General features: G+C 43.7%; 1 protein-coding gene across 9 annotated transcripts in view; it reads left to right on the top strand.

Annotated features, from left to right (window-relative positions):
• PLCB4 (phospholipase C beta 4) overlaps positions 1-23,372 on the top strand; it is a 329,182-nt gene that overhangs the window by 214,090 nt on the left and 91,720 nt on the right. For 6 of the 9 annotated variants that reach the window (XM_077282628.1, XM_077282632.1, XM_077282626.1 and 3 more), the window contains 6 exons: positions 5,943-6,051; positions 6,639-6,849; positions 7,815-7,908; positions 10,541-10,620; positions 12,932-13,016; positions 13,151-13,210. In XM_077282628.1, the coding sequence (XP_077138743.1) occupies positions 5,943-6,051; positions 6,639-6,849; positions 7,815-7,908; positions 10,541-10,620; positions 12,932-13,016; positions 13,151-13,210 (639 nt within the window). The remainder of the gene's footprint in view (positions 1-5,942; positions 6,052-6,638; positions 6,850-7,814; positions 7,909-10,540; positions 10,621-12,931; positions 13,017-13,150; positions 13,211-23,372) is intronic. The other 3 variants (XM_077282633.1, XM_077282630.1, XM_077282629.1) reach the window with 1 other exon arrangement.

The raw sequence follows: 23,372 nt of genomic DNA, 5'->3' as shown, positions 1-23,372 counted from the left end.
CCACAGTCAGAAATTGACAGCAGAATTTAATAGGTTAACATGTATATTAAAGGTCGTAAAGGAGCTAAAGGGAATCTGTCACCAGATTATTGCTACCTCACCTGAGAGCAGCATAATGTAGAGAAAGAGACCCTGATTTCAATTATGTGTCACTTAGCTTACTGCGTGCCGCAGTTGTGACACAATCACAGTTATTAGATGGAGCCTGTAGCAGAGCTCAGAAAGCTAACCCCGCCCACACTACAGCTTTCTGTTTACATCGTTTATTAGTGAGCAGCTAATCAGTGCTGGGTGGCGTGTTCGGACCAGGTCTCGCCAAACAGCGATAATCTCCGGCGAATAAAATACTCACTGTATTGAAGAAATAGCACACAGCCTAATAAGTGACACATCGTTGAAATCAGTGTGTCAGCCTCTATCTCATGCTGCTCTCAGATTACGTAGCAAAAATACCCTGACAGATTCCCTTAAAGCCATAATTTTTCTGTGTAAGATATAGTGCTGTGCACTGTCCAAAAAAAAACCTTTCAATAGGTTTCCTTGATAGAAATGAATACAGACGGTTGCTAAGTACATGACAGACCTATACACAAGCACCAAGGCAACAAGCAGCAGGATTTAGGTCATTAAACCCCTGTCTGCATGCCGCTGATGCGCTGTCCTGGGAGAGACGCCGCTCTGCCTCCATGTTGCCTCAGTCAGTGCTGCAGTCATATGGCCCTTCAGGATGGGATTGGTCAGTTCTGACTCTTACAGGGAACCTAGAAAAGATGCTGACATTTACAAAGCGGCATTTCCTGTGGAGAGAAATTCTGCTTTGTAGAAAGTAAGATATACGTCTATGTTTTGTAAATGCTTTTTGGAGAAATGATGGTAAATTAATAATCCCTCATTCATCTTTTGCGGACTGATTGTCAATAGATAATGATTCCTGCACTTCAGATAAAACCTTTTGAAAAGTGTGGTCTTGTTGATTTGCCGATTTTGGTGCACTTACCAGTTTAATATGACCAGGAACGTTCCTGATTCTCACGCCCTGTTACTTGCGATCCCCTCTTTTTGAGTGGGCCAGAGTGGCACTCTGAACTCAGAAGGGGTAACACGCGGACACACAGCCTATTCGCCTATTTGCTACCAGGCACATGGTTGGGCGAGACCCGTTTACCCCTTTTTCGTTCAGCAGAGCGACACTGCACCACTCAATCTTCTCTTGCCATTTCTACCCCTAAATACACTCTCCCCTGATGAGGCCCATGAGAAGGGGCCCCAATGTGTAGAAAGGTTGGGGTTCATTATCATTAGGTCATAATTGGATATTGCCCTAGTTAGGCGTGAGCCACTCACATGGGGCACGACAGGGGGCAATAGGGACCAGACACCCCCTTCTTCTCCGGAGTGGTCCTCGGTTATTGATCTCTACAGGAACGGGTGAGATCTATCCAATATCTTTTATTTTGCACTCTTGTTGTCGTGGGCACTTTGTCATTATTTTGTCATGAGTATTTTAGCTTTATTGGTGTTTTGTCTGTTTTTGAGAGCAATTTTTTCTTATGATAGTAAAAGTTAAGTTTTATGGTTCTCATGCTGCATATTGACTATTGCCCCAGGGAGTCAGGTAACACATTCTAGGTACCACATTTGGATCTACAGGCAGTGAAGGGACCTGAGCTCCGCCCAACCAGTGGCTTGTGAAAGTATTCACCCCCTTGGCTTTCAACCTATTTTGTTACATTACAACCTGTGATTAAATATTTTTGTAATTCGATTTGTGTGTTATACATCAGCTCTAAATAGTCTAAGTTGGTAAAGTGAAGTGAGAAAAATATAGGCAACAATTACATTTATGGGGTAAAATTAATACAAATTGACATGTGCAAAAAAATTCTGGTGCAAGCAATTCCACTCATAAGTCACATGCTTAGTGAAAAGAAGTCCCCCTGTGTGCAATCTAAGTGTCACATGGCCTGTCAGTATATATACTTTACTTATTCTGAAAGGTCACAGAGGTTGGAACACCATTAAGCAAGAGGCACCACTAACCAAACACCATGAAGACCAAGGAGATCTCCAAACAAGTCAGGGACAAAGTTGTTGAGAAGACACGTCAGGGTTGGGTTCTAAAGAAATATCCCAATATCTGATGATCCTCTGGAGCACCATCAAATCCATTATCATCAAATGGAAAGAAGATGGTGCCGCAACAAACCTGCCAAAACTCTCAGCCCAGGCCAGGATGGCATTAATCAGGCAGGACAGAGACCAAAGGTAACCCTGAAGGAGCTGCAGAGTTCCCAAGCAGAAAATGGAGTATCTGTCCATACTACCACAATAAGCCATACACTCCATAGAGGTGGCCTTTATGAAAAAGTGGGCAGAAAAAAAGCATTTATTCATAGACAAAAATTGTAAGACTGGTTTTGAGTTTGCCAAAAAACATGGGAGACTCCCCAAATGTATGGAGGAAGTTGCTGTGATCAGATAAGACCAAAATTGAACTCCTTGGCCACTAAGGTAAACGCTATGTCTAGCGCCAAACTAACACAGCTGTTCTCCCGAAGAAAACCATCCCCACAGTGAAACATGGTGGTGGCAGTATCATGCTGTGGGGATGTTTTTCAGTAGTAGGGACAGGGAAAATGGTCCAAGTTGAGGGGAAGATGAATGGTGCTGAATGCTGGGATATTCTTGAGCAAAACCTGTTTCAGTCTATCAGTGATTTGAGATTGGAATGAAAGTTCACCTTCAACAAGACAATGACCCAAAGCATAATGCTAAAGCAACTCGAGTGATTTTAAGGGAAATGTGTAAATGTTTTGGAGTGACCCAGTCAAAGCCCAGACCTTAATCCAATTGAGAGTCTGTGGTCAGGCTTGAAGATCACTGTTCACCAAAGGAAACCATCTAGCTTGAAGGAGCTGGAGCAGTTTTGCCTTGTAGAATGGCCAAAAATCCCAGTGGAAAGCTCATAGAGACTTATCCAAAGCGACTTGCAGCTGTAATTTCCACAAAAGGAGGCTCTAGCTAGTACTGACTTTAGGGGGTGAATAGTTATGCACACTGAAGTTTATAGTTATTTTGTCCTATTTGTTATTTGCTTCACAATAAAAAGAAAACCAAATATGCACTGTTGTAGGCATGTTCTTTTCATGAACTGATGCAAATCCTCAAAAAAAGCGGTGTAATTTCAGGTTGTGAGGTAGCAAAACATAAAAAATGCCAAGGGGGTGAATACTTTCACAAGACTTGTACGTACAGCAGCAATTAGCATTATTTATATATATTTTTGAGGAATCCTATAAAATGATGTTTTTCCTTTACGGACAAACAGTCTTTCAATCTCTTGTCTAAACTCCGCATAGCAAAGAGACAAAGCAAAATAAAATAATCACGAGTCCAGGCAATCCCCATAATACGGACACATTGCCAACACAAGTCTTGGATCAAGACTATGGGATTCCTTCCAAAATCCAATTCACTTAGAAAACCTCAAGATTCCTGACCTCAGATCAGATTTTCCAACTCCCTGTTAGGTAATGAAAAAAGGCTTTTCCTTTTTTAGTTGTTACTTTTAGTCCTGCTCACCTTCCTACATGGCCCGTAGCCTGGCACCGCGCACAATGCCGCCATCTGTAACAGTGGTGAGAATTCCCGATGGCAGGCGTTTCATAGGGTGAATCTGGAGAATCAAAGACTAAAAAAAATGATCTTTTGTTTCACTATACGAAGAAATAAATCATTAATACATACAAAAAACGTAATAATACTGCAATTTCTATTATATTTCAAGAACATTCTTTTTTTTTCATGTCCTTGCTTTTATATGGCTGTAGATAAAATTACTGGAGTTCTGTAAAACAATATTAATCTGTTGACGCCGTTCCTAGATCTCGGCCATGGATGTAGCATGCGTTACTGATGGAGTTGAGCAATAGCCATGTTGATAGTGCAGACTAGATCCCTGTGACCTCCTCCCATCAGCCTGGATCCCCGATCCCTCTTCTGAATATTAGGCCGGGTGCGACGTAATCATTGTAATCATTGCAGCATGATGACGCAATGGGCATACTAATCAGAAGAGTGCCAGGTAGGAGGAGGTTTGCAGGGCACTGGTCTGGCAGCCTCAGACTACCAAAATGGTCTACTAAAATGGACCTGTGTCTTGTGAATCTTTGTGCTTGACTTTAGTTACTAATCATACTTAAGGGCAACTTGCCAGCAATGTTCATCCGCCTACACTTTAACCTTGATGAAACAAATTCAAACACATAACCCTTGCATTGTGCTTGGTGATGTAAGGCATCTGCTCGGCCATGGACACATATGCCATTAAGCGCCTGGCATACAGATTTATGTCGTGACATTGATCCAGAAGAGGTTTGGCTCTGCAGTAACTGAATCAGCAGAGCGTTGGCGACTTTTATGCCATGTGCACCTCAGCACTTGGGTGACGGTGACCTCCATCTTGAGACTGGAAAGTTATATGTCTTTGTACCGTGTTAGCCAGTGGATAGAAAACTTTACGTGATCCTCACTTTGTGGATGAGTTGCTGTGGAAAATAGAAAAAATTGGAGTCAGGCTCAACAGGACTGGATTTTCCTTTTGTTTTTTCTTTTTACTCATGAGTCATGAGTAAGACTGCTTAGTGCAGACGAAACGCGTCGACTGGGTCAAGTCGACCATGTAAATTTTTCTTTTGTATGCACCATATTTTCTTTTGAAAAATAAAAAGAAAAGGAAAATCCAGTCCTGTTGAGCCGGACTCCAATTTTTTTTAAATTTTCCGTGATGTGAGGCCAGGGTGAGGCCGGTGTCTGAGCCCCAGATGGATGAGCAAGGAGCAACTAGGTGAGCTGGAATCAAGTTTTATAAACTGGTAGCAATGGGACTAAATGCTGAACCTGAATTCAATGATTGAGTTGTGTCCCAATTAGTGATGAGCGAGCGTGCTCGAATATCGTCTTATCTGAGCATGCTCGGGTGTTATCCAAGTAACAGTGGTTTTATGAAAACTACAGAAAGCAGCTCAGTCTGTGACACATTGCTGGAATCAGGGTCTCTATTTTGTGCTGCACTCAGGTTGCAAAAACCTTGTGATAGATTCCTTGTAATGATTTGCTATCGATTATCCACCTACATCACAATTATATGCCTCAATCTGACAATAGTGAACAAATACACTTCTTGGAATATAAAATGTTTTACACTATTTAGCTTATTTTTTTTTTTTTTAATAAAAGCTTCATGGTTATGTGTTGTCGGATGTGCTTGCATGTTAGATATATTTTTTCTTTAAAATAATTACCGGTATACAGAAAAATCAACTTAAAGGGTTTGTCCGAATTTACCTCCCCAAATTTCAAACACGAGGGATGATAAAATAATTAAATGATGTATTCTCCCCAGCTCATTGTGTCATATGAGGTATGTGATGACATCCCTTTTCTTGTATCTGACCCCTGCAGTCAGTCACTGGCCTTAGTGCCCAAACAACAGGACTTGACTGTATGGTGACCACCATGGGTGGCCGGCCCTAGATCCACAGCGCAGGGTCGGACAACCCTATGCCTATATGGGATAGATAAATATTGGCCATACCTGCTGATTGTGGCGAGACTTGTAAGCCTTCTAATGTATATGGGGTTCTTCCAACTCTCTCCTGATGGCAGATGTCACCAGAAACAAGGATCGGGCATACTGATTTCACCCTGCCCAATCTTTTCATGGGAGATTATCTGTCACCAGAAGTGTCGCCCCCATTCAGGACACCCTAGTTCGGGCATGCATGTCTATGGGTCATGGGTGGAGTGTGCAAATATAGCTGTTAGCAAATGACCATGATGCTGACAGTGACCTAAGGTACAGCCATTGTTATGACACAGGTATGTAGCGCTCTGTGATGAGCACGCACATTGCTTAATTCTAATTTCCTTTTCATGTGTAGAGTCAAAGAGACCCCCGGCTCAATGAAATCTTGTTCCCGTTCTTTGACACTAAGCGGGCCATGCAGATCGTAGAGATGTATGAACCTGATGAAGAATGGAAGCGAAGAGGTAGGGCTGTCTGGACTCAGGACGACTTCCCAGGTGTAATTATTTTGCTCATGCCCATTGGCACCCCAACGACATAAATAGCGAGGCCTTTAGCCCGGCAGTGGGCATGCATAATAGAGCAATTTAGAAGCCATATGGGCTATGGAGTCGGTAAGCCAAACCTCCCACTCCTCAATTTCCATGACCCCGACTCCACCAAAATGGGCTCCAACTCCAACTCCACAGCTTGTTTAGAAGCCATATGGGCTTCCTGATAACCTGCCCAGACTCATATACCACCGGCTTCATTTACACTGAAAACATCTCGTCTGTAAGAACGGAGATCCAAAATGTAATCCAGACAAAACATTCATTGAAAATGTGACTTTGTACTGACACCGCGACCTAGAAGATGGAGCTCAGGTTCCAAATTTCCGCGGCTCGCAATGCGATTTTAATCTCAATTACTTTGGCCTCTTCTTGTCTCATGTAAAATTAGGCGGCATGCAGCCAGACAGAAGTCATCTCGCTGAATTACGGATAGCCCTGTGTGCTGTAACGATAAAGACCAAGGCCGTCTCTTTCTTCATTTCTTCTTCTTTTTTCAGGCCACATATCTAGTGATGGGTTTTGCAGATATTTGATGTCTGATGAGAACGCGCCAGTCTTCTTAGACCGCTTGGAGCTGTACCAGGAGATGGAGCACCCACTGGCGCACTACTTTATTAGCTCCTCCCACAATACGTACCTTACCGGCAGACAGTTCGGAGGCAAATCTTCAGTGGAGATGTACAGACAGGTCCTGTTAGCTGGATGCAGGTTGATATTTATTTTTATGTTTTATACTTTATGCTGAGAGCCAGTACATTAATAAACGTTTTCGTGCAGTAATGGTATATCTTATTGAGTGTACTGATTTTCAAGGTAATTTACAGTTTAGATACACAACAAAAAGGGCAGTAAATGTATTCTGAACCAAAAACATTACAAAACTACATCTCAATAAACCACAGTTCTCTATGTGGGCATTTTTCTTAAAGTGACTTTGTCAGCAGGTTTTTGCAGTTTAATTTGAGAGCAGCATGTTGCAGGGGCAGAAAGTCTGATTCCAGAGATATGTCACTCATTAGTATGTGTGCTGTAGTTTCAATACAATCAGTGTTTAATCAGCAGGAGATTATCACTAGAGGACTAGAGCTTGTCAGGCTTATCTGTGTGACCCCGCCCCCACCATTGATTGGCTGCTTGCTGACAATGCACAGTGTACACAGGAAGCTGCCAATCAGTGGTGTGGGCGGGGTTATACGCAGCTCAGTATTCTGAGCACTGCTAGACCTTTAACAGAGGATAATAAGGATTTTGTCAAAAGTGCACCAAACAGCTCAGTAAGTGATACATCACTGGAATCAGGGTCTCTTCCCCTAAATAATGTTGTTTTCAGATAACAAAAACCTGCTGACAGATTCCTTTTAAGTTTTCTTTGATTAAGAGGTTTCTATTGCTTACAGCCTTAATCCTCTGACCGCCTACAGGCTGTTACCATTCTGCTTATCAGAGGGGTGTGTCCACACCGCCTGGCATTGTCAGACATGACTAGGCAGTATCATGTGTATGGACACCCCCCCAACTGGTAACACTCAATTGCCAATTTATTCACAGATTTCAAGTAGGAATAACCGAGAAACGGCAGCCGCGTAATCACTGATAACTACTGGAAAAACTTTTCATTGTGGAATTAGCATTTATATATTTGGACTTTACATATATTTTTATTTCCAATGAAGGTGCGTTGAATTGGATTGCTGGGATGGTAAAGGTGAAGATCAGGAGCCTATCATAACACATGGGAAGGCGATGTGCACAGACATCCTCTTCAAGGTATTAGTAGTGTTGCACGTGAATCCATTTATCTGCAATGCACCATACTGTACAATTTCATGTCATTTACGTCTACGGTATTGGTATATAAGTGTTAACAATATATTCTATATTTTATGAAGTGTACGGTGTTGCCTGATTGGATCGTCTCGAGCCGTAGTCTCAATTCTGTGGTTTTAAAAGATATGGACACCTTTGGTGGCATTTTTGCATTTTGGTTTCAGTAAAAGGTTTGCCCCCTTTGGCTTTTATAATGGCTGCAGAATGAGTTAACAGAGAATCTGTCAGTGAGCTGGTTCTGACAGAGAGTGTTCACCTATAGCATCTGTGTATTTCTGAGCTGTGTTTTGACCACATCAAAGTTCAACTCAACTTTGAGGTGGTTATATATTATCTGAGAGCAGCTCAGAAAAATTCAGACATTAGAGTACCAAACTACCCGTCAGAACATGCCCACCGATGGTTTCTTAGTTAACGCATTTTGCATAAATAAATACATTTTTAAAGCAAAGTCTCAGCATTCTTCTTATTCCGTAAACCCTTCTGATTTAATGGTGTGTAGGGGTATTGAGGTACTTACTGATCGCTGTCGTCTGTGGTTTACAGCACTGCCCCGATCCTCTTCTTCTAGCCCACAGCTTTGCTGGCTCGTGTAGCATCTAATGTGTGGGGAAGTGGCTGCTTCCCCAGTGTTACCCAATAGAACACGGCTCCATAGACTAACACTGAGAACGTGACTTCTGCTCCATACTTGTGCTAGTCCGGACCAGAGAAGATTGTGATCAGTGAGTATTATAAGCACACACCAATAAGTATAGAATTAGAAGGGATTACGGAAGAATCATTTGCAGACACTCCTTTTTGAACTTCTTAATGATAAGTGAAATATTAAGGAAACGGTAATGGAGATGTCATACCCTAAGATGCTTTTTCACTTACTAGAACTGGCGATTTATTTTTCAGGCTATAATTTGGCAATAAACCATGAACTTGGTCTCCCCGCGCAGCAAACACCTACTATTTCTACTTATCAACTTGATTTAAATCTGAGACATGAGAATTGTATTTTATTGAACGTAGCGAGTGCAAACATGTTACAAGAATAGATAGGTTATAGAGAAAATGAGGCTGACGTTCTGCAATACTTCTAGCATTTGGAAATTTGTGCCAAGTCGTCATGCCATATTTACTTCCAGTGTTAACTTTGCTCTTTCCTAACGGTTTGCATTTACTGGAAATAACGTCTCAGATACAAATGCGGTAAGGCTGAAATTCGCATTGTGATGCCATGTTAAATAGGGGCAAATATCTGTAAATTTCCATAAGGCTGAAGGAAAAACTACTGTAATGTGGTTTTAGAAACAGTTTAGTAAAGAAACAGCTCAAAGACCGATTCACCTCTGCTGCTACTTATACCTTATACTCACATGTATGAATCCATAATTTGGAGCTTCTAGAAATCTGCAGGCCCACACTATAACTATGTGTGCCTATTCTTTAATATGGAGCCACAGTCATAGCTTCTTTGTTTTTTACATAAAGAGTGAAAACCTAAGAGAAAAACTGTTTCCCTGTTAAATTGGATTCCATAGAGCATTGTTTTTGGAGGAGAATCGGTGCCATATGGAGCACACATAGAGTCTGTGTAAGGCCGGGGTCACACATGCGAGAAACTCGCGCGAGTCTCTCATCTTAATGCCCGGCACTGCTGCTGGCACTCGGGACCGGCATATAAATACATGCAGCCGCACGCTCCGGTCCCGAGTGCTGGCGGCAGTGCCGGGTATTGAGACTCACGCGAATTTCTCGCATTGCACTCGCAAGTGTGACCCCAGCCTGAGATGGAACCTTAGGAACTCTAAGTACCTCTCCCTACAGTCCGTGCGCATAGTAGTACCATATGCATAAGACCTTATATAGACTGGTTTATGGAGTTTGATCAGTGGATGTAAACCAGGAGATGTACACATTAAAGAGGACCTATCACTAGCCATAAATACTGTACATATTAATTCTTTAACCAGCTGGTCTATTGAATCTGTTTTTGTTTTGTTCCTGCGTCTGTATATTCCTGAGATACGGCGCCTCATATCTGTACGTAAATGCAGTCTTTTTATCCAAATGGGCATGGTCCTTAATTGTTCTCTATGGGCGTCCTCATGAGAATTACAGAATCACACTCCTTTGACTAACTAGAATAAATCTATCTACAAGGAAGAAGGGTCATATCTCAAGAGAGGTGCAAGAATCAAAGAATAGCAACAACAGCTTTGGGAGAACAGTGGCATTTGGAGCAAAAAAAAAACCCCATATTTATAGCAAGTGACAGGTCCTGCCAAACTGTGCACGGTACTACTGTGATTTATTGCAATCTTTAACCCTAAAAGGAAGGCTAGCAAATAAATCCAGATGTCAGATGAGTAAATACAATCCCTTGTCTCTTTTTAGAGCTGATATTGGACCTGCTGTTCTAATATCATTTTATTACACTTCAGATGGTTTTATTGTGTCGCTGGATTTGTACGTTATGTAACAGAAGCTTCTGGCTGCAGTTCTCAGCATAATTACCCGCTACGATTATTTAGACATTAAAGACTCATTAAAAATCCTACCTCTCTGGTCATTTTTACAGGATGTAATACAAGCCATCAAGGAGACAGCATTTGTCACGTCGGAATATCCTGTAATCCTGTCATTTGAGAATCATTGCAGGTACTCGTCTTCATTCTCTCCATCATTGGAAATATTGTGTATTTTTTGTGAGTTTGTAAAGAAGAATATTTAATTTCCTTCCATGTCCCGCACCCTAATCCAAAAATGTAATCTGTGCTCTGTAAAGGGAAGCAAAATCTGCAGATACTGTATAATAAGTCAACTGCATAAAAACAGATCTAACTAAAAGTGCTTTTGTTGCCCATAGCATTTACATAAAAAGTGCTGGTATTGCCAAAAACTAAAAACTGCTGGTGTTGCCTAAAACTGAGGCCGGGGTCACACTACCATAGAATACGGATGAGTGCTATGCGAGAAAACATTGCATAGCACTCGGACCAATGTTAAACTATGGGGCAGCTCACATCACCATTTTTTTTCTCGGGCGTATTCAGCGTGCGTGTAAAATCGTAGCATGCTGCGATTGTCACCGAGACTGGGCCGAGACACACCAATGCAAGCCTATGGGTGCGAGAAAAAAATTGCACAGCACTCAGAACATGCGAATGCTGTCCGATATTTACGCACCAGTGTCCTTTGAAAAGCCGGCAATTCATGTGCCGCAAACAGTAAAATCACACTGACAGGTTAGAATAGAATAGATATATACACATAGGATATATATATATATATATATATATATATATATATATATATATATATATATATATATACACTGCTTAAAAAAATAAAGGGAACACTAATATCCCACATCCTGGATATCACTGAATGAAATATTCCAGTTGTAAATCTTTATTCATTACTATAATTAATAACCAGCAATGGCTATGCAGACAGCTGCGGGCTGATATTAATAGCCTAGGAAGGGGCCGTGAATACTGCCCCCCTCAGCTAAAAACATCAGCTCTCAGCCGCCCCAGAAAAGGCGCATCTCTAAGATGTTCCAGTTTTGGCACTTGACCTCGCTCTTACTTACCCTGTAGGGGAGTGGGGTGATAGTGGGTTGGGTCAGGTGACATCAAGCCCCGAGGTTAGTAATGGAGAGGCATCAATAAGATGCCTCCATTACTAACCCCATAATCACATTGTAAGAAAACACAGACACCCAGAAAAAAGTTCTTTAATTGAAAGAAAGACACAGACTCCTTTAATGTTCTTAATTAAAAAATACTTATGACCTCGCCCATTCCCCCGATGCCCTCGTCATCTGCAAAAGAGGTTAAAAAAAACAACAGTATTCCTCACCTTTCCGCAGAGATGCTTTTAATCCATTTGTCCCACGACGGGTCCAGATGTCAGGTGCAACCATGCAGCCTGTCATCCAGCTGAGAAACTGAGCACCATGTGTGTGAACTTCTGTTCCCTGTCTGAGGGCACCGCAAGCGTGAGAAAGTTCTCCTGCTCGCGGTGCCGTCAGACGGGGATTAGAAGTTCACGGCCAATGAACTCACTTCACCTTTCTGATGTCAGCGCGAGCGCCGTGGGAACATTTCCTCTTAAACTTTTATAGTGAATCAACCATTACCCCTTCATTTGTCAGAGTTCCATAGTCTCGCTGCCCTTACAGTAAAGAATCTCCGTCTGTGATGACGGTTAAACTTCCTTACACTAGATGTAAGGAATGCCCCCTTGTCATTATTGCAGGTTTAGGTGTAAAAATGATCAAAAAGATGTAAAATAACAAACCAATCCCCTGCTGCTCCCTTGCCATTACTTCCATGGTGCCCTGACAGCCTCTATGACCTGGCCCCAGGGATGATGTGTGAACATGATATATGACCACTGGGAAGTGGGAAAGTAGGGTCTTCAAATAGCATAATGGTGTGACTTGCCTGTAAAAAAGAAAAATTAACTTTGAAATGGATTCTTTACTGTAACAGCAGTCTAGTTGTGGAATATCCTATGTTTCGCCCTTTCACATCATATGTGAATGATCCGCTCTCAGTGGCTTGTTTTTTCCCAATCACTAGATGATTAGAATGAGACTAGTTTCCCCTCTTCCTTTTTGAGGTCAGATTTTCCTCTTGGTTAGAAAAGATTTATGGGAGAGTACAACTACCAAGTGTGATGTGAAATTAAGGTTTTTTCAGCAAACTATGAAAATCTGTAAAAGCGTAAAGAGAATTTCCTCATACAATAAATAAAAAGCAAATAAATTACAGATGTCTAAAAGAGTGGAAACAAATTCTGTCCGCAGCTCCATGTTTATTATTGATTTACCCCATTTCCACTGTCTAACAAGTATGAGTGGTCAGATTTGCTTTAAGAAAATATTTATTTTAATTTATTTTTTTTAGCGACTGATTTGTAAGCACCATGTAATAGTTCTTCTATAAAACTTATATTTTAGCAAATATCAACAGTACAAGATGTCCAAATACTGTGAAGAAATATTTGGGGATCTCCTACTGAAGCAAGCCCTGGAAACACATCCGGTATGTGATTTTACTGTTCACTTTTATTGGTCGAGGCGAAAAGTTGTCCTTTTTTTTTCTCTTTTTGTACTGTCGTTCACTTCATTGTAGAACTTGCAGAGTATGAAGCTGAGAACTATCGTTCATTCCCACAGGAATATGTCACTGCATTCAACAAGCAAGGCAAAGGAACGCATGCTCAGCTCACTCATGAAGTAAAAACCCTCAGCTTTCCTGCCACCTACTGGCACCAAAATAATTCCAGCTATACATAGGAGTGCCATGGCTTTGACGTGTCAGACTATGCTGATGCATGCGGCTCAATAATTCTGTCTAGTTTAAATTGTGTCACATCAGCCTTTTTTTTCCTTGGGATGTTGGGTGGAATCCATAAGACTAAAGGCATGATTCAGACTGGTATATTTCCAATCTTAAGACATCCAGTAACCTTCCAATCCTGCCCTTAGTCTTCAGATAGAGATTGTGCACAAACTACACGCTGTGACTTGTTGTTGCACAGACACGTTTTTGTGGAAATTATGAGGCTTATGTAAAACATGATGCAAATAGATCTGTCCAAGTGTCGCTAATTCCTTCATTTTCTGGCAAAATATCAAAACATTTCATTCAGGTGAAGTTTGTGGATCGAAAAAATATTCCTCTAATATAGTCGATATTTTAAAACTAACGCACAATTAATCCCATCCTGTAGGGAGCCAACAGATTATGCACATATTAACTTCGTATACAGTGCAAAAAGCCATATTCATCGGTAGTTTTGCAGGCGGGATGAGGAGGCGATTGGGTTTGATCTACCAGATCACGTTTGAAAGAAAATATTTAGATTTTTAACACCGCGGTACTGCTATACCATAAAAAGCATAGTACAACCTAATATGAGAACGTAGTGCAAAGAAAAGCGTTGGCACCCACAACTCACGTCATTTTGTATACATCAGCTGAAGCCGCCTATCTTAGTAGGACTAACCAACTAACTAATGTGTATGAGGGTCTCTTTAAGCTCCCCCCCAGTGGCAGATGAGGGAAAGAGAGAAAGGAAGATTGGGCATTTTGGATATCGTCATACCTGAATCTTTGGTTCTTCATGACCGCGTATTGCCAAGACTGGGTATTCTCCGTACCCAATCTTCCTAACCCCCCCATACCCTATGCACCATTCACCACTCCTCCAGCCAAACATTAAAATTAAGACACAACACATAATTTCTTTGGATAATTTGGCCACAGCGGCCATTTTATTAAACAAACAATAACATGAATAACAACATGTATACCATATGTAAAAAACCTTGAGGGGAGGGTTCTTGGAGCTAAGAAAAATCTGGCTCAAAAATTGGCAAAAAGCCACCACCAAACTTAAAACCAAACACTTCTTTACCCTCAGCCGTGACCACCAGCTTGAGGGCACCATGTAACCCATTTCGGGCAAACCAAACCCCAAAGCTCCCGAGGTAAACTCCCCGTCCAGAGCCCGTAAACCAAAGCCAGATCAACCCCATAAAAATGTCATCACCAACTCCAAGAACCCCACCCCCCGCCAACCTGCCACTGTGACGATGTAAACAAAAAATTCCCTTCGAAATTGCCCTGACTAAACCGAAAAAACCTACCCCCAGACGACCCTCCGCCAAAAGCTATTCTCTCAAACTGATACGAAAAAACAAAAAGGGAGGGAGGGTGGGTTTCTCTCCTCCTCAGTCACGTCAGAAGTGATTTCTTCCCGCACTATTCTGGCCCCCGCCTCCTTGTCCCACTAAAAACGCCCCCCCTATTTAAAATCCCACCAATCCCGTAACAATCCCTATTTTTATTCAAACTCCAACTCCTCCTCTCGGCAATGCAGTCATGTGGGGGCTTCCATCAAGCTGCGCCCATTACAGCCCCCCCTCTTGACCGCGTATTGCCAAGACTGGGTCTTCTCCGTACCCAATCTTCCTAACCCCCCCCATACCCTATGCACCATTCACCACTCCTCCAGCCAAACATTAAAATTAAGACACAACACATAATTTCTTTGGATAATTTGGCCACAGCGGCCATTTTATTAAACAAACAATAACATGAATAACAACATGTATACCATATGTAAAAAACCTTGAGGGGAGGGTTCTTGGAGCTAAGAAAAATCTGGCTCAAAAATTGGCAGAAAGCCACCACCAAACTTAAAACCAAACACTTCTTTACCCTCAGCCGTGACCACCAGCTCGAGGGCACCATGTAACCCATTTTGGGCAAACCAAACCCCAAAGCTCCCGAGGTAAACTCCCCGTCCAGAGCCCGTAAACCAAAGCCAGATCAACCCCATAAAAACGTCATCACCAACTCCAAGAACCCCACCCCCTGCCACACACGAACAGCCCTGACCGCCTCAGGCTCGTGATTGCCCCACCGCCACCAAGGCTCTCTCTACTCCTTCCTGTAGACCGAGCGCCCATAAATCCATACCTACATCATTAAGATGTACACCATCATTCCTCCAAAAATTGCCGACCCCAGCCTCCAGCTCAAAATGTCTCAATGTGGCAATACCTCTGTTCCGAGACACAAAACTTGCCACCGCTCTATTCAGCTTCACCCGGGCCCTATTAATCCCTTTATGAGAACGTGCCTCACGCCACTTCCGCCGCGGCACAATGTCCGACCAAACTGTCAAAAGACCCGGGAAAGATACCCACAACCTTAACAAATCAAAACGTATATCCCAAATTAATTCCCTCACAGGCCTCATACCCAAATCATTTCCTCCAAGATGAACCACCAAAATGTCCGGGGGTCGATCCAGTCTAGCGGCGTTAGAAAATTCCGCCAACAAACTCCTCCATAACATACCCCGAAAGCCCAACCATCTAATAACCACGGAATCCCGGACAAAACCCAATTGCCTACCATTTGGCCTAGCATCTGCCCGAAGAGCACCCCAGTGAACAAATGAATGTCCGACAATCCAGGCCAGGAGGGAGGTTCGACCTGAAAAAACATAACAACGGTTAACACCATGCCATAATTTGCCACCAAAAACCCCATACTTAATGCCTAACATAGGACAGATAGCGATCCGAACTCCATCTGCCTATTCTCTTGATCACATCCGCGCCCAAACCCAGACCATCAGCTTCGGATGCTGCACCAATTCGAAATGAGTGCGACCCGAAATTCTTTGGGTTAACCCCAACAAACCCAAAACTCTTTTCAATATAGCCGTAAACTGGAAACACGACAAGAATTGCCCATCCTGGTGCCGCAGCAATGGACCTGCCCTCAGGGACCACGAACTCCAGTAAGCCTCCAAACAGTACTGCGGGCACATCCCACTTCCGCCAACTCTTCCCAACACCACTCGCTTACCCCTACCGAGCTGGTCAGTCTTAGAACGCCTGATCCAAAAAACAATACCTCCTACCCAAAAATCGACATCCTCCACTAAGAGACCACCCGCCTTTTCTTTATTCGGTGAAACCAACTCCCCCAAGCGCAAAGCCCCAAAAAACGCCAAAGAAAAGGCCAAACGAAACAGTACGATCTCAAACTGAGAACTACAAATACTCCCCAAAGCCTCCCCAAGCCGTTCCAGCATCCCACAAGAAATCGGCCTGCGCCTATCAAAAGAAACATTGCCTTTCCGAAAACCCTTCAACGCCTGTCTGATTACAAAATCTTTTGTCACATCAGCTAAACCTTGTAAACGAAAACCAAATGCCAGACCCGCAATAACTTTATTTAACCTTGACACGGACCAACCCCATTCAGCCGCCTTACCCATCAATGCCAACAACGCCATAGTCCTATCGCCATCGGACTCAACGGGGCCGCATTGGACCAACCAACCTTCCCAAATATGCCAAGCAGCTTCATACTCCGACCACGTCTGGTTAGATAACGAGGCCTGGATCAACTGACCTCCCCGTCCGTAACAATCTGCCACAGATGCGAAGGACATCCCGCTCCTGTAGGTTCCGAATCTGGTGCCAGTTCCCGGAATCGATCCCACTGCGAACGAGACAAAGCATCGGCTATAGTGTTTTGGACACCGGGCACATGCACCGCCGAAATCCAAGAATTCAATTCCAAACACCTCAACACCAATTCCCTAACCAACCTGATCACAGGGGAGGAAGAAGAAGATAGACTGTTGATTACTGACACCACGCTCAAGTTATCGCAATGAAAGCGAACCCGTTGATCCTTAAAAACGTCGCCCCAAATAAACTCTGCCACCACAATTGGGAACAATTCCAACAACGCCAAATTTCTGGTAAGCCCGTTTTGTCGCCACCCAACTGGCCAGACTCCGACACTCCATTTACCTCCGCAATAGGCCCCATAACCAACTCCTCCCACTGCGTCCGTATAAATTTCGCAATCGAAGGCATTCAAATCCTCCTGTTGAATCAATGCCCTGCCGTTATAGTTTTCCAAAAAACGTTGCCAAACTAGCAAATCATCCCTATGCTCTCTGCTCAAGCGTATAAAGTGATGAGCTGCACGGACTCCCGCCGTAGCCCTGGACAACCTGCGACAAAAAATCCGACCCATAGGCAAGATACGGCACGCAAAATTCAGTCGACCCAGCAACGACTGCAACTCCTTCAACATCACTTTTCTCATTTTTCCGATTCTAAGCACCTCCTGCTTAAGCAACAACAACTTATCCTCGGGCAACCTACACTCCATCTTTGTTGAATCGATGAGAATTCCGAGAAAACTTAAAACCGTACAAGGGCCCTCTGTCTTCTCCTGTGGCAAAGGAACACCGAAATGCCTGGCAACCCATTCCATGGTGGCCAGCAAATTGCCACATACAGCAGATTCTGGAGGACCCACAAACAAAAAATCATCCAAATAATGAATGACTGAAGGAACATCAGAAACGTCTCTAACTACCCAATCTAAAAACGTACTAAAAGTCTCAAACAACGAACAAGAAATGGAACAGCCCATAGGCAAACACCTGTCCAAATAAAAACTTCCTTTTCAACAGCAACCTAATAACGGAATGCTCTCAGGGTGTACCGGCAGAAGCCGGAAGGCAGACTCGATGTCTGTCTTTGCCATCAAAGCTCCCGCCCCATACAAACGAACCCACTGCACCGCCGCATCGAACGATGTGTATACAACCGAGCACAATTCCTCCGCAATGCCATCGTTCACGGAACAACCTTTAGGGTAGGACAGATGCTGAATTAAACAAAACTTATTCGGCTCCTTCTTAGGCACCACTCCCAACGGAGAAATAATGACCCCTTCCATAGGCAGCGAACTAAAAGGCCCCGCCATTCTCCCCAACTCCACCTCTTTCGCTAACTTAGCCGAAACAACATCCGCATGCAAACTTGCTGACCTCAAATTTTTTATAGATAAGGGGACCGCATGAGTCGGGCGAGGAATCCTAAAACCTTCAGCAAAACCGTCTCTAATGACCCCCGCCTTCAACCGTTCCGGATATCTATTTAGATAAGGGGCCATCCTTTGAAGCCTCACTGGCGTCACCCCCATGACCGCTACCTACTGATGGCTTGCCCCTTGCTTTTTTGAAACATTTGGAAGCCCCATGTGAGGCCCCACTACAATGGGAGCATACGTGTTTGAACTTGCAGGTAGTGCCGTACTTGCACTGGCCGTCATTAAACTGCCAGCACATACCCGTCTTTTCTTTTGCCCCCTGTGAACCCCGTCCTCCTCCTCCCCCGTATCCTGACTGCTGACTACTACTCCCCCCCCCGCTCCCTTGAAAGGACTGCCCGTACCGCACAGGGGCCATCACCTTCAACCACAATCCTATGTCTTTTTGATCCCATTTAATCTCGGGCCTAACCGCCTACCGCTGTCTAAATTGTTCATTGTAACGCAGCCAAGCCTGGCCCCCGTACGTATGATGTGCTTCTCCAATGGAATCAAAGTAACAAAACAGACCAGAGCAATTTTCCGGGAATTTTTCCCCTATCACACTGGCCAAAATAGCAAACGCCTGCTGCCAATTCACAAACGTCTGCGGAATCAAACGCCAACGTCTCTTTTCCTCCTCCTCTTTCTTGCTATCATCCTTCTTCCCTTTATCCAAGTTAAATTTTTCCAAAGAGAGAAGGGAGAAAATCTCCACAAATTTGTCCTTCCAAATCTTTTCCTTGACCTCCTTCTTTAAATGGGAACCGAGGGGACCTTCAAAACACACGAAAACTTCCCTGATATGATCCGGTGACTTTGGAGCCGCATGAACTTTCTCTGGAGTAGGTGGAAACTGTACTGACCGCAAAACCTGAACTAACACCCCAACTAGAAGTAGCCGTGGGGTGTGCCTAACAAACCCTAGACACCTCGACACAGCCGGAGGACTAAATACCCCTATAGATGGAAATAGGAATACTACCTTGCCTCAGAGCAGAACCCCAAAGGATAGGCAGCCCCCACAAATATTGACTGTGAGTAGGAGAGGAAAGACACACGCAGGCAGAAAACAGGATTCAGCAAAAGAGGCCACTCTAGCTAAATAGGGAAAGATAGGACAGAATACTAAGCGGTCAGTATTAAAACCCTTCCAAAAACATCCACAGCAGATAATACAAAAAGTTCCACAATCTAACTAAAGACATGGAATGTATATCTGCCACTCCAGAGAATCCAACAAGACTGAGAAAATACTGACACAATCTAAGCTGGACAAAAAAAAAACACTGAATAGCACAGAATTATTAAGCACACAGCATGTGTGCCACAGAAACAAAACCAGACACTTATCTTTGCTGATTTGGCAGAAGGAACCAAACCAGGACCAAAACCTCCCAACAACCATGGACAACTGGCAAGGACTAATGAATCCTGCACGCCTAAATACCCCAGTCAGAACTGCAATCAGCATATACACCTGACCAGGACTGCAACTCAGAGACAACTGCATTACCACCTACAACCACCGGAGGGAGCCCAAAAGCAGAATTCACAACAGTACCCCCCCCTTGAGGAGGGGTCACCGAACCCTCACCAGAGCCCCCAGGCCAATCAGGACGAGCCAGATGAAAAGCATGAACCAAATCAGCAGCATGGACATCAGAGGCAAAAACCCAAGAATTATCCTCCTGGCCATAACCCTTCCATTTGACAAGATACTGAAGCCTCCGCCTCGAAAAACGAGAATCCAAAATCATACTCCAACTCCCCATCAACCAACACAGGGGCCGGAGGATCAACAGAGGGAACAACGGGTACCACATATTTCCGCAATAAAGATCTATGGAAGACATTATGGATAGCAAAAGAGGCCGGAAGCGCCAATCGAAAAGACACCGGATTAATAATCCCAGAAATCCTTTAAGGACCAATAAACCGAGGCTTAAACTTAGGAGAAGAAACCTTCATAGGAACATGACGGGAAGACAACCAGACCAGATCCCCAACCTGAAGCCGGGAACCAGCACACCGATGATGGTTAGCAAAACGTTGAGCCTCCTCCTGAGACAACACCAAATTGTCCACCACATGAGCCCAAATCTGCTGCAACCTGTCAACCACCGAATCCATACCAGGACAGTCAGAAGGCTCAACCTGCCCAGAAGAAAAACGAGGATGAAAACCAAAATTACAAAAAAAAGGCGAAACCAAAGTAGCCGAACTAGCCCGATTATTAAGGGCAAACTCGGCCAATGGCAAAAAGGCCACCCAATCATCCTGATCAGCAGACACAAAGCATCTCAAATAAGTCTCCAAGGTCTGATTAGTTCGCTCGGTTTGGCCATTTGTCTGAGGATGAAATGCAGAGGAAAAAGATAAATCAATGCCCAGCCTAGCACAAAAGGCCCGCCAAAACCTAGAAACAAACTGGGAACCTCTGTCAGACACAATATTCTCCGAAATACCATGCAAACGAACCACATGCTGAAAAAACAACGAAACTAAATCTGAAGAGGAAGGCAATTTAGGCAAAGGCACCAAATGAACCATCTTAGAAAACCGGTCACAAACAACCCAGATAACCGACATCCTCTGGGAAACCGGAAGATCAGAAATAAAATCCATAGAAATATGCGTCCAGGGCCTCTCAGGGACCGGCAATGGCAAAAGCAACCCACTAGCACGGGAACAACAAGGCTTAGCCCGCGCACAAGTCCCACAGGACTGCACAAAAGAACGCACATCACGTCATAAAGAAGGCCACCAAAAGGACCTACCAACCAAGTCTCTGGTACCAAAAATACCAGGATGACCAGCCAACACAGAACAGTGAACCTCAGAAATCACTCTACTAGTCCATCTGTCAGGAACAAATAGTTTCCCCACTGGACAACGATCAGGTCTGTCAGCCTGAAATTCCTGAAGAACCCGTCGTAAATCAGGGGAAATAGCAGAAAGAACCACCCCTTCTTTCAGAATGCCGACCGGTTCAAGGACCTCAGGAGAATCAGGTAAAAAACTCCTAGAAAGGGCATCAGCCTTAATATTCTTGGAACCCGGAAAATACGAGACCACAAAATCAAAACGGGAAAAAAACAAGGACCATCGAGCCTGTCTAGGATTCAGCTGCTTGGCAGACTTGAGGTAAATCAAATTCTTATGATCGGTCAAGACCACAATACGGTGCTTAGCTCCCTCAAGCCAATGTCGCCACTCCTCAAATGCCCACTTCATAGCCAACATCTCCCGATTGCCGACATCATAATTGCATTCAGCAGGCGAAAATTTACGGGAAAAGAATGCACACGGTTTCGTCAAGGAACCAACATGATCCCTCTGGGACAAAACGGCCCCTGCGCCAATCTCAGAAGCGTCAATCTCAACCTGAAACGGAAGGGAAACATCCGGTTGGCGCAACACCGGAGCAGAAGTAAATCGACGTTTAAGCTCCTGAAAGGCAGAAACAGCCGCAGAGGACCAATTCGCCACATCAGCGCCTTTTTTCGTCAAATCGGTCAAGGGTTTAACCACGCTGGAAAAGTTAGCAATGAAACGGCGATAAAAATTTGCAAAACCCAAAAATTTCTGAAGGCTCTTTACGGACGTGGGTTGAATCCAATCATGAATGGCCTGAACCTTAACTGGATCCATCTCAATAGATGAAGGAGAAAAAATTAAACCCAAAAAAGAAACCTTCTGCACCCCAAAGAGACACTTAGACCCCTTCACAAACAAAGCATTGTCACGAAGGATCTGAAATACCATCCTGACCTGTTCCACATGACACTCCCAATCATCAGAAAAAATCAAAATATCGTCCAAATATACAATCAAGAATTTATCAATATAAGTCCGGAAGATATCATGCATGAAAGATTGAAAAACAGATGGAGCATTAGTGAGCCCGAACGGCATCACAAGGTGTTCAAAATGGCCTTCGGGCGTATTGAACGCAGTTTTCCATTCATCACCCTGCTTAATACGAACAAGATTATATGCCCCCCGAAGGTCAATCTTCGTAAACCAACTAGCCCCCTTAATCTTAGCAAACAAATCGGAAAGCAAAGGTAAAGGGTATTGAAACTTGACCGTGATCTTATTCAAGAGGCGATAATCAATACAGGGTCTCAAGGAGCCATCCTTCTTAGCAACAAAAAAAAATCCCGCTCCCATCGGTGAAGAAGATGGCTGAAAATGCCCTTTCTCCAAAGACTCCTTAACATAACTCCGCATAGCGGTATGTTCCGGCACAGACAGGTTAAAGAGTCGGCCCTTAGGAAACTTACAGCCTGGAATCAAATCAATAGCACAATCACAGTCCCTGTGTGGTGGAAGAGAACTGGACTTGGGCTCATCAAATACATCCTGAAAATCAGACAAAAACTCTGGAATTTCGGAAGAGGAAGAAGAGGAGATGGACATTAAAGGAACATCATTATGGACCCCCTGACAACCCCAACTAGTCACAGACATTGACTTCCAATCCAACACAGGATTATGTACCTGCAACCACGGAAAACCCAACACGATAGCATAATGTAAATTATGCAATACCAGAAATCGACAATCTTCCTGATGGGCTGGCGCCATGCGCATGGTCACCTGTGTCCAAAACTGGGGCTTATTTTTAGCCAAAGGTGTAGCATCAATGCCCCTTAAGGGAATAAGGTTCTGCAAGGGCTGCAAGGGGAAACCACAACACCTGGCAAACTCAAGGTCCATTAAGTTCAAAGCGGCGCCTGAATCCACAAACGCCAAGACAGAAAATGATGACAATGAGCAGATCAGGGACACCGATAACAGAAATTTAGGTTGTACAGTACTGATGGTAAATGAACTAGCGATCCTCTTTGTCCATTTAGGGCAGACTGAAATGACATGAGAAGCGTCGCCACAATAATAACACAACCTATTCTGACGTCTGAGTCCTTGTTGTTCTGTCCTAGACAGAATCCTATCACGCTGCATTGGCTC

The sequence above is a fragment of the Ranitomeya variabilis genome, chromosome 2 (genome assembly GCF_051348905.1).
Source record: "Ranitomeya variabilis isolate aRanVar5 chromosome 2, aRanVar5.hap1, whole genome shotgun sequence".
NCBI classification, from domain to species: Eukaryota; Metazoa; Chordata; class Amphibia; order Anura; family Dendrobatidae; genus Ranitomeya; species Ranitomeya variabilis.
Note: the sequence above shows the minus strand (reverse complement) of the source record. Positions and strands in the feature narration are given on the sequence as shown.